The sequence below is a fragment of the Miniopterus schreibersii genome (genome assembly GCF_964146895.1).
Source record: "Miniopterus schreibersii genome assembly, chromosome: 9".
NCBI classification, from domain to species: Eukaryota; Metazoa; Chordata; class Mammalia; order Chiroptera; family Miniopteridae; genus Miniopterus; species Miniopterus schreibersii.
Window position 1 is genome coordinate 32,192,429 of NC_138118.1, and position 13,010 is coordinate 32,205,438.

At 36.2% G+C, this 13,010-nt stretch overlaps 1 protein-coding gene across 6 annotated transcripts in view; it reads right to left on the reverse strand.

Annotated features, from left to right (window-relative positions):
• Positions 1-13,010, reverse strand: part of HECW1 (HECT, C2 and WW domain containing E3 ubiquitin protein ligase 1) — a 584,554-nt gene that overhangs the window by 190,862 nt on the left and 380,682 nt on the right. For all 6 annotated transcript variants that reach the window (XM_081147958.1, XM_081147956.1, XM_081147957.1 and 3 more), the window contains one exon: positions 10,362-10,531. In XM_081147958.1, coding sequence (XP_081004084.1) covers positions 10,362-10,531 — 170 coding nt within the window. The remainder of the gene's footprint in view (positions 1-10,361; positions 10,532-13,010) is intronic.

Below are 13,010 nucleotides of genomic sequence, written 5' to 3' on the forward strand. Positions count from 1 at the left end.
CAATTTTGGTAAACAACCTATTATCACTTGGCACCTAGAAGAATAAGTCTGATTCTTGTGTGTTTATGCCCATATTTGACTCTACAAGTTGTCAAGGAAGTGATTTATTGTTTGGTTACTGTAGGGTAATGTTGAAGTATTGATGTCTGACATGGATTTATAACCAGTCCCAACAGTAGAAGCTCTCTTAAGCTACCTGTACTGTTTGAAGTTCCTCTAACATGTCTGTACCTTATTTTAAGTGCACTGTAGCTGGAGGACATTGAGGGGACCCAGTAGACAAAAGTGAGGCATAATGGTTAATTATATCTACATCCACACTTCTCCATGTTCACTGTCATTATTCCAGTCCAAGTTTCATTGTCTTCCACCTAGCTTTTGCAATTGCCTCCTAACTGATGTCTATTCTCCCTATTCCCCTGCCCCATCCACTGCTTCAGCAGAGTGTGAGAATCTTATTTGTTCCACACCTCACCAGGATTAGATTTATTGATCTTCATTTTAGCCATTCTGGTGGATGTGCTCTTTTAATTTTTAGTTTCGCATGAATCACTTAAGTAAAGCCCCTTTTCATGTTTATTGGCACTTGGACATCCTCCTCTGTGAGGTGCCTTTTCAAGTCGTTGGCCCATTTTTCTATTAGTTTCTGTCATTTTCTTTTGAATTTGTTGGGATAATATGTGCATTCTAGATACTAGTTCTTTGCTATCCAGATGTAGCTCAATATCTTTTCCCACTCTGTGGCTTGCTCTTAATGCAGTGTTTTGATGAACAGAGGTTCTTAATTTGATGGTTTTTGTTGCTATTATAAATAGGATATTTAATATTTTATTTTCATATAGAAATATAATTTATATTTACAGGGGTGGATAAAAGTAGGGTTACAATTGTAATACAAATAAATAATACAATAATTAATTAATAATAATATAAGAATGAACTCTGTTTCGTGTACTCATTACTGTAAACTTACTTTTTCCCGTCCCTGTATATATTTATCTTTTATTTACTTACTAACCTTGCTAAATTCACGTATTGTTTGGATTATTTGTTGATTCTTTTATACTGTTTACTTATACAACCTTTTTTGAGAATAAGCACACTCTTCACTTCCAATTCTGATATATTTTATTTATTTATTTTTACCTTATTGCATGGGCTGTATTGTACTGGGATCTCTAGTACAATATTAAATAGAAGTGGTTAATAGGTACATCCTTGTCATGTTCTAGATTTTGAGGAAAAGTACTTCAATATTTTACCAAGTATAATGTTTACCTTAGGTTTTATTTTTATTATTATTTTATTATTTTAAAAAGTTATCTTTATTGTTGAAAGTATTATAGATGTTCCCTCTTCCCCCCCAGGAGAGACCACATGTTAGGCCACAAAGCTAGTCTCAGCAAATTTAAGGAGATAGAACCCATATCAAGCATCTTCTCTCACCACAATGGTATGAAACTAGAAATCAATTACATTAAAAATGCTGAAAAACACACAAACACATAGAGGCTAAATAACGTTACTAAAAAATGAATGGGTTAACAATGAGATCAGAAAGAAACCATTATCTTGAGAAAAATGAAAAAACAAAACCTAAGTGAACCAAAATCTATGGGACGCAATGAAAACGATCCTAAGAAATGAACACATAAATACATGTGTAGCTCAAGAAACAAAATACTCAAATAAACAAACAAACTTTATTATTAGAAAAAAGCAGAAAACAGAGCCCAAAGTGAGTGAAAGAAAGGAAATAATAAAGATGAGAGTGGAAATACATAAAATAAAGTCTAAAAAAGTTACAGAAGAGAAATGAAACTAAGAGCTGGTTCATTGAAAGATAAACAAAATTGATAAACCTTTAGCCAAACTAAAAAATAAAAGAGAGAGGACCCAGATAAACTACATAAATGAGGAAAGAGAAGTGACAACTAATACCACAGAAATGAGGAGGATTATAAGAAAATGCCATAAAAAATTATATGCCCACAAATTGGACAACCTCCAAGAAATGGATAGTCTCCTAGAAACATGCAGTCTTCCAAGGGTGAATCAAGAAGAAACAGAATATCTGAACAGACTAATTACTACCAACAAGTTTTGGTTTGAGAGCTCTTGTTTGTCTCTTCTGTTCTAAGAGCTTTCTGAGAGCTCTCATCTGTCTGAAATGAAACTTTGGTTACAATTGTTCTTTGCTTGCTTTCTTATCTTTGGGAACATGGTTTGCTTTTTGCTGTTTTGTATACACAAGTATTTTTCTGTCCCAGCCTTTTGGGCTTTGTGCTGTTTAGACTTGGTTAGGTCCTTTGAGCTATCAGTTGGTGTGAGATAAGATTCTATGACTAAAGTCCCAGCCCTTCCTTTTGAGACTACTCACTTGTTTGCTTTAGACATTATTTTTGTTCCTGTTTTGAAATGGGATAAGATCTCTTATATGCAAGCTTTCATGTTGTTACATTATAAGGATGCTACACAGAAAGAAGCTAAATTAATAGTTCAGAGGGAAAGTACTCTAAAACCTCCCCTTACACACAGTAAAACTAAGAAAGAAAAATATGAGAAAATAAATCTTTTAAACTCTCTAAAGCTTCCTTCCTGAGGCCAGGAGCTGTTGCAGTCCTGAGAACAGTGGGGGAATCAGTGCCACCCCCAAGCCCTGTGTGGACTGTGGGAGTAGCATGTGAGAAAAAAAAAAAGAAGGCCTTTTTAACACTGAAGTGCTGGAAAGCAGCCCAAGCCTGATATCTTCCCCTGCCTCTTTTCCAGCCTCCCTGAATGTTGCCAAGAACGCTGGATAATTAAACTCACTTTAAAATTATATAGATATGTGTGTGTGTGTGTGTGTGTGTGTGTGTGTGTGAGTGAGTGAGTGTGATCATTGATTGGCTGCTCCCTGCACATCCCCGACTAGGGATGGAGCCTGCAACCCAGGCATATGCGCTGACCGGGAATCAAACCATGGTCTCCTGGATCCTGGATCCTAGGTCAATGCTCAACCACTGAGCCATGCCCAGCCAGACAAAAACTCACTTTTAAACACACCAAACGAATGAAATAATCACCAAGAATTCAAATGAGTAATTTAAGTAATGTCTTTTAGAAGTTATGAACATAAAAACATAGGTTTGTTTTGCCTAAGGTTTGTGGAAATAGTGTTATTTATCTCTGTTACACAATTTGTCAAGAAAATGGCTTGGGTAATAATCGACTTTAAAATCTCATAGAGTTGTTACAAAATAATAAATAGATATAACTAAAATGTGTTTCGATAATGTTTTTCAGTAATAATTATATGTACCTGAACATGGTGTTCCAAAGTCTTTGGTAACTTAAAACTTTGAAGTTTTGCTGAGTTAAATTATAAAAAATTATTGAATATCTAGATATTTTAAAATATCAGAATGCTGAAATGTTTATTGATCTGAGTTTGCTTACTTTTGGCTTCTTATTGCAGAGATCTAGAGGATGGATTTGGATCTGTTAATAAATATATTTTATATTTTATTAAAATTTGTATCTTGAAAATGTGAGTGTATTTGCTAATGAAAGAGCCTGTTTCTGGAAGTTGTAAAATGTATTTGCCAATCTGAGGAATGTTAATTACTCACTTGGACTAAAAAGATCAAGGTTTCTAAGAGTTAAGAATTAAATTGGAAAGAACCTGTATAGTTTTGGTAATATAGAATTGAAAGTAGGTTGTTCTAAAGTTGGTTACTTCTGAATCAATTAAGAAGAAACAAACCGAAAGGAACTAGGAAAATTGCAGAAGGTTTGTACAAGTCGCAGAAAGTTTGTGCAGGTCTCAGAAGGTCTGTGCAAGTAACAGAAGATTCATGCAAGTTGCAGAGGGTCTGTGCAAGATGAAGAAGGATTGTGTAGAGGGAAGAAGCACACAACAAAAAAAGCAGCATATAGGTAAGATGAATAATGAATTTAATCAGGTAAATTAATCTAAATATCAAAAGTAAGCTATTAGAGAATTTGTTTGTTTTTCTCTAGCCTGTTAAAAAGTTTTTCCTGTACCTGCCTAGAGAACGAAGATTTTTTTGTATTATTAAAATAGTTATATTTCATATTGTGTTAATCAAGTACTTGTGATAAGGGAAAACTACGTCTAAAATGGCCAACAGTTCCACCCCTTCACCCCCCACTCCCCTAGCCCCTTGGACTTCCCTTATTGCCATCCTGCTGTGTTCCTGCGCGCCAAACCAGAAAGGGCTTTTCCCTGCCCTAAGCAAAGTATAGCTGCCACATAGGCGGAAGCATGGACGGTATATAACTCCTTGTCCCATTGTGCTCGGGGATAAGACTTTGGACTTGGACTCTTCTGGGCCCGCTGGTGTAAAATAAACCTCCTGAATCCCTGGCCTCCGAGTGCTACTTGGTCTTTCTGTAAGGTGAACACTGCCGGTTCCACAATACTTGATTACTTAAAATCTTCTTAATCCTAAGAACTAAAGTTTTGCTAGCCTGTATTTATATTTGATACATTTTATTGTCACTTTGGATAAGTAAATAATTTAATACTGTTTCATAATGATATATGATCTTTTGGTCAACTATGTTTGACAAAGTTTCCAGGGTTTAAATTTTAAGAGGACTTTTCTTGACCTAGAATTGGCTTTGAGTCATTCCAGTGAGTGGCTGGAATGCCTTGGGAATTTGTTTTTTTCCCTTGTGAATAAGAAATATTGAGCTGATTAGACACATTTGACATGCTTGGAAAGCTTTGTCAAATAAAGAAATTATAACTATATTCAATTTGTGTACACATATTTTTATTGTAGAAGTGGATGTGTTAGAGATTATATAAAAATCTCCAAGAGTCTACAAAGTTCTGATATACTTTCATTTGAACTTCTAATTGTTATCTTAAAATGTTGTTAACAGAAAAGCAAATTCCTTTGTCAACTGCATTATAATCAGATCTTTATCCATGTCATTTTAAGTTTTTATGTCATTTAAAGATAGTCATTGTTTTGCTCTTATAAATGCATTGTTTTGCATTTATAAATATTTTACATCTTCAGAAAGATTCATGGAAAGGACTCTGACTTATTTTAAGCTACATATTTCTGAGAATAAATTTTCAGATCATTTCTTTGAACTGGATGAAGATTACTAAAACTCTATGGAATAACTGGATTTATGGCAAACATTCAGGATAAACAAAAATTGATTATGAGACTGAATGAGCTGAAGATGATTGTAGTTTTTGAAAATTTTTGTAGAAAATATTGCTTTTTGTTTCCAAACATGAGGAAACACGTTTTGTTTTTTTTCTTAAAGTATTTGGTAAGTTATGCTTTCATAAGCAATACTTTCATAAGCAATATATTTTTCTCCCTACCCGATCCCTCCAGACTTAGAAACTATTATTTGGTGAGTATGATTGTTCTCATGGCAATAATTTTTGTTTGCAAAAGTCCAATGAGAATCTGATTTCTTCATAGCAGGACACATAACGCCGGTTTCCAATTGTGGTTTTATTTACTAAGACTTTGGAATGTCATGTCTAAGAGAAACATGCCTTAACTGTAGATGTCACCAGAAAGCTTTAAGGATGAAGACTGACTTTGAAGCCAATAAAAGCCCTTTGGAGAAATGGCATTGTACCTCATTTATTCATATGGTTCATGGCAGTCTTTCCAGGTAAGGACTGAAGGTTGCTTTCTGGGAGATGGCAAGGAAGAACCTCAAGACATTTTTGGGACCTTGAGGACTTGATGAACTCACCCAAAATTAGAGGTATTGCTGGCAAAGCCTGATGACAACTGGATGGCTTGGTTTTTCCACCCTGTGGGGCTAATTAAAACTTGATCTAGAGATTCCTTATAATTTTCCAGCAAAGCACATTTAAGAAAGCTTATATTATCAACTGCTACTCCTGTTGTGTTTATGCGAATAATCAGGCCAATTTGAAACCAGATTTAATGTAGTAAATAGATGGGTATTGATTTGGCTTTTTAATAAAAATGAGGGTGATTTTAGGGGGATAAATTATGTTTTAATAGACTCTATAATACACATTTATGGATATTAGACTCTAGTTCAGATCACTGTCTTCAAAGTTTTATTTTTCACTTAGGAACAGAACTGGGTCCCAAATTTTTCCAGCTTTTGCCCCAATAATATTGAGATTTTTAACACAGTTTGTCTCCATCAGGTTACAATCCCTCCTAATATTCAGGGAATACCACCCTGGACACTATCACCACCTCCTTCAGTGCCCAGGCATCATTGCCCTTCTTACAGGGAACAAGGATCTCTTGACTCTTTAATAAACTATTAATTAGAAACTAAAGAAAAACATATTCCATCTTCAGCAGGAAGCAGCTACAGAAAAGACTCTGTGCCCCCTTTTCCTGAAAGGATTAAGAGTCAAGACCCATGAGGGCAAAATATAGTAAGCAGTTAGACAAGATCAGAGTAAAGAAGATAGATCATGTACAGAAGGTCACAGTGACAAAAAGCCTTGGGTGCCTAGCAATGGGCATGAGAAAAAAAAAGAAATTAATAAAAAGAGGCCCATAGGCAGATGGGAAATAAAAGAATGATGACTCTGATAATGAATGAAGAAGCCTAGGAGCTCTTTTTTATTTTTTTGAGACCAATTGTTATTTTCCCCCGGGAGCCCAGGTACAATTGACAGTGGGAAACAAATTGACAGATTTTTTCAGTTGACACTGGAGCCACTTACTCAATTTTAAATACAAGAATGACTAAAAGAAGTCAGGAAACCATCTAGGTAGTGGGAATTACTGGACAGATGCAACAAGAGGCCTTTTTCCAACCCCTAGAGTGTTAATTAGGAGATTTTAAATTGTACAAAACCTATCTAAAACATTAATAATTATAGTCAATGAAACTGCTACTTTGCTTGTCAATTTGCAAAAACCTTTAGATTATCTAGCTAAAGTTCTCTTAGAAAATCAAATTGCCTAGACTACATGTTGGTAGAACAAGATGTATGACATCAACAGCTCAGCTAAGGTAGAGACGAGCATCACTAAGATCAGACAACAAGCTACCTGGCTTTAATAAACATTAGACCATCACACACACCCTTTGAAGAAACCTGAGATTTGTTTATGAGTCTGTTCTCATGGATATCTCATGGACTCAAGCCCATATAAAAGGAAATTTTAATTTAGGCTTAATCATTATTTTCTTTATAATTGTTGTCTTTATTGTTTCAAACATCTTCATGACTTGTTTTTCACACACCAGAAAAATTGTATCTGCCCAACAGACACCTCAAGAAATATATCTGCTTTTAAGTCAGGAGATTTTGCTTTACAATAGGCTCAAGTTTTTCATTTCCCCAGAAGATTCAGAAGTCATCAACAGTCCCATAGATATAGAGAAAGAATTGATAGTAGGGAATTGTAACATGGAGTAAAAACTTTATACTACGACTAACCATAAAATGAAATTAGAATAAAATGTACTAACAAACTGATAAAAGGAACTCACATACTGACAGTTTCCTTATAAGCATATTGCAGTCATAAGCAGTTCCAGTTCCTGCTGTACAAGAAACAGCCTTGACCATGACTTTGGTTAATGTAGATCACCCAACTGCAGGAATTTGGCTAGCACTGACCAGATCCAGTATGCCGACATTAACGGTCCATATCAGGACCAGCAAGGACACTGCCTGCACATCCACTGGCCCTCCTCCTGATCTCCTTGTTCTGCTCTCCTTCTCCCCCCCTATAAAAACCCAGCCTGCACTGAGATGCTGAAATGGGCTTTGTGATGAGTCCCCATCTTTTCAGGTTATCAGTACTTAAATGAACCTCTTTCCTGTTTCAGCAGCATCTGTGCCATGAGTTTGGTTTTCTTGGCAGCAGGCAGCCAAACTTGGGTTTCAATTACAGAGGGAAGCTGAAGCCATTGCAGACACTAATAACTGGTTTATTCAACACCCATATTTGACTACACCTTCTCTCCTGCCCTCTCTATCATAGAGTTAGGTAAGTGAAACACTAGATTTTTCCCTTCCAGGTAAGGTCCTGTGTCAGATAATAGCGCTTTTGCCAGGAAGGGCTTTTGCAGAATTAAAATGCAAAGCCTTACAAGGCTTTGGTTTTTTGTTTTCTTTATGCCTGAAATTTAGGTTTGAGGTATTAAGACAGGAAGATGAGAGCCATCTGCTAAGGTATATTGAGAAGACTCAGAGAGATTGGGTCCTTGGTGGCTGCACTCAATAGCTCCATTGCCTAAACCATTTCCCTCCAGACTTACTGCTTATGTGAAATATCAGTTTACCAGGCTTTCTCTACCTTAAAGCCAAATGCATCACCAACTGACATGAGTGGTAAGCAATGCTGGGTCATAGAAGGACTTGAATGCTCTGAATAGAAGCTATGACTTCCACATTTGGTACTGGGCACCTTACTATTATTTAGTGGCTGAAAGAAAAGCTTTGTAGCGTGAGAACCTTGGTTAAAGTCACAGCTGGGTCAGTTCTCTCTGTTTAACTTGAGAAGTATTAGCCTCATCAGGGAGATGTGTGATGAAACTTATTTAGAACACTAACTTTAACTGTAGCAAGCTGGACAGAATGGAGGAGGTCAAAAAACATTCTGATGGTGCAGGATTTTACAGTTGTTCTCTGAGACAAAATAACTTTATAACTAAATACCTTAAAACAAATTGCTCTAAAGGTCTTCATAACAGAAAATACTTTTCCTTTTTATTGATTTATTGGAGTGACACTGGTTAACAAAATTATACAGGTTTCAGGTGCATAATTCTACAACACATCATCTGTATACTGTATTCTATGTTTACCATCCCAAGTAAAGTCTCCATCCATCACCACTTATCCCCCCTATACCCTCCTCCACCTCTCCCCATACTCCCCTTTTCCTGGCAATCACCACACTGTTTCCATGTGCATGATCATTTTTCTTATTTTTTCTTTTTTCAACTCCTTTACCCCCCTCTAGTAGCCCCTCCCCTTGAAGAGAAGCTTTTTGATTTCATGTATTATAAATTCCTATGGCATCTTCCATTATCCCCAGGAATTCAGTGAGAAGTCCAGAAAAAATAACTGGTGAGAATAGCCAGAGCTGAAGGGACAAATCATTTAAGATTCATATTTCATGCTAATATCACTATCTGTGTTTTAGAATCTGTTGATAACCAAAGCAGTAGGAAGTTTAACTCCATTTCCCTTATATATGCTTAAAAGCGCTAATGTTATTCTTCTGGGTCAGGGTTAATTAAGCCTAGGAAGTAGGATATAATTTAAAAGACAATGAAAAATCTTTGTTCCCAAATATCTAATTAAGGATGTCTGAGGGTTCTATATCAGAGATGGTTTACTTTGAAGAATTAAAGAAGGAATCCTGTTCAAAGCAAATGTCTTCAGTAGGAGTAGTACATTTCCATCAGTAACAGGCTAATGAAGATAATCTGAGGCTCAGATTGAGGATAACGGATTTCTCAGTTACATAACTAGTAATTGGCCAATCTGGGATTTGAACCAAGGTTTGTGTGTTGGACAGCTACACTTTCACTACATTAGACTGTGGCCAAGCTCATGTCCTAAACCTCCCTGCTCCCTGACCCACTCAGTTTTCAGGTTATACCCTCAAGCTAAAGCAAGTGACCTAGTTGTGATGATTTTCTGCTAGCTCTCAAGGATAGGACTTAGTCACTGTGAGGCTGAGCCTGACATGTGGTTTCATTGAGAAACATTCTAGTTCCTGAATGGTGGAGGAGACACATTTAGGAGTAGAGAAGTAGAGAAGGGCTTTCATTAGACAAAACAAACTATTCAGTAGTTCACAAATTGCCTTACACTGTGCAAACCAGGAAGATGGAATGAATAATTAAGCTTCCTGTCTATTTAAATCAAGCAATATGTAACCCCAGTGTTATTCTAGGCCTATTGATTTACCTGTCCCAAGAACCTGATGGCTTTAGAATCTCTGGCACTAGTCCAGAGGGACATATTTAAAATTTGTCATACTTGTTTCAGGACCACATTCATGAAAAGAGTGTGAGAATTCTCAGATCACAATGCTTATCTTCCTTCTCCCACACAAAGGCAGAGGAAAACGCTGTCCTATTTTCAGGCACAGGTTGGTACCAAGTCAAGTGACTACTATATGGCTCCTGAGTATAGATAAAATGGTTTCCTGGTACTGCCTTGAGGGACTCTATCAAGAACCCTGAGAATTGCAACTCATAGAGAACATGGCTGCCTTCTAAGACCAAGAGAGCCATGAACTTTGCAGCAAAGTTTAGGGCTCCAAGAAAGGAGGTAATAACACATGAGCTGTTTCATGCTCAGTCATTTCACTTGGTCACTTAGGCTTCTTTTCAGGGCCTACGACACTCACCTCAGACTGCCAGATGGGGTTCACAGTGTTGCCTATGATCTTAGATCTCCTCTCTTGCCCATGGTGAGGGAGGGCAGGGAAAATGCTGTGCTTCCCAGGCTGAATGGAAATCTTCAAGTAAGGGTCTGGGTTGAAAAACATCCCTTTCTTCAACCCCATGGCCTGGAAATCTATAAAATAAATGACATTGTGTTTTAGTGAGGTTGAAGATCATACCAGACATTTCATAAGAAGAAATGTCTATCTAAAACACTGAAAATTTTTTCACTCTTTAGACTGTTTCTACTTCATTAAACATATGGATTGATATGTCTAAAGAACCCACTATGTGAAACATTTAATGGCATGTACAGTGGTACCTCAGTTTTTTAATGTAATCCATTCTGGAAGACCGTTCGAGTTCTGAAATGTTCAAAAACTGAGGGATCAACAGCCGACAGCTAGGCCTCAGGATCTTGCACTCCATGGAAGCTGTGTGGCATGTTCGACTTAAGAGGCATGTTCAAAAACCAAAGCATTTACTTCTGGGTTTATGGCATTGATAAACCGAAATGATCGTCAACAGAGATGTTCGAAAACTGAGGTATCACTGTATTAAATTCATTTTGGTGAGAAATCCCTATAACAAATCAATATAACTGGTATTATGGTCACTATGCTTTTTAAGAGGACCATTGGCCCTTACTGGACTGGACTGGACTTAAGAGTTTTTCAGGCAGTTTAAGATAATGGGGTTGGGTGAGTGTCTAAGGGTCACCTCAGAAAACTTGGGTTGACACTGAGAGAGGAAATCCAACCTTGAAATTCTGCAAAGTGGAGACACACAAAAAAACAAAACAAGGGTTGTAGTCAAATAATAAATATGTTCTTCAATATGGCCTTCACTGAATTAGAATTAGAAGAAATAAAGAGAAAGAGGAGGATTAAAAGAGCAAAGAACATGGACAATGGAAAAATGAAAAAAGAAAACATGGCTTCTATGGAGCCAAGTGCATATCAGTGAGGAGAGTTTTGAATAACCATGCTGTCATAAAAGGCAAGACTTTGAAAACAGAATTGTTTCATTTAATTGGAATCGTCTGATCCTGTACAATTCCATGCTGGGGGGGAGGGTGTGTGTGTAGGGGAGAGAACAAAATCATTTGTAATAATGATTTATAAGTATAATTATTCTGAGATCATTTGAAATCATTTTATATTTATTGGAAATATATTTATGATGTCAAAAACAAAAAGTTTTTTCCATGATTGAAGTGTTTCCCCCTCAAAATTATTCCCATCTACCTATAAATGAATGAAACTGAGGTAAAGGTACATTGAATTGATTCCCAACCATACTATAAATTGTGAGGTGTTTGAGTAATCTGTTACTAATAAAAAAGTACAGATGTTTTCATGTAAATTTACTTATTTTGAGTTGATTTGAGGTTATTTTCATAATGAAATTATTCTTACTCTTTTATGTATTGCCATGAAGGAAAAAAGAGAAAGTTCAACAAGCATCACAGAAATTCACGGGTTGAAGCCATAGGAATATGTGCAGAAAAGAGAGAACACAGTAGCATGAGACTTTTCTCCTTAGAAAGGCCTGTTTATAAGGTTGGCTCTTAACTAGTATCTGGGAACTTGGATCTCTGGAGGGTACCCACACCTCAGAACTGATAAGAGTGGCTCACTGTGCCTAAACTCTGTGTGTAAACTATGTGGTTTATGCTAAAAATCTGCTTTCTTTCTGGGAGTCTGGAAGCTTGGTATGTGATAGGCAAAGATGCCTATGTGACTAGATCCCAATGAAAACCTTGACAATGAGTCTGTAATGAGCTTACCTAACATAAAACACTTCATATGTATTGCTACGACTTGTTGCTGGAGGACATAAGTGAATCTGTGTGACTCCACTAGGAGAGAACCCACTGAATTTCAACATTGATTTCCATCAGATTTCACCCCAGGCACTGTTTCCCTTTGGTTATTTTGCTTTATATCTTTTCAGTGTAATAAATCATAGCCATGAGTATGATTACATGCTGAGTTCTAGTGAATCATCAAATCTGGGGTGTTGTGGGGGTCCCTGATGGAAAGTGTGACATATAGATTTATTCATCATAACATAATATGACTACCGTCACCTCCATCACGTCTACCACTACCACCTACCATTTATTGGCTAGTTACTAAATTCAGGGAACTATTCTATGACCTTCAAATACATGATCTGATTTAATTCTAACATAAACTCTATAAGGTAGATATTATATTACTAATTTGAGTAAGAGAAAATAGAGGCTTATAAATTAAATGACTTGATGAAATTGTCAATATAAAAAATAAAACTGGAACTTTGATTCCCAAATCTGTGCATTTAACCAATATGTTATATTACCTTTCAATAAAAATGCCAATATTGGCATAGGTTAAATTCTCAACTATAAATAGGTCTTTTTTTGTGGTATCTAAGCTTTTGACCTTCATTATTTTCCTTCTCTCTGAATAACCTTTTAAAAACACCTATTTTTCTTGTCTCTTTTAAAAATTAAATTTATTGGGGTGACATTGGATAATAAAATTTTACAAGTTTCAGCTGAATAATTCTATGATACATCATCTGTATATTGCATTTTGTGCCCACCTCTCAAAGTCAAATCACCT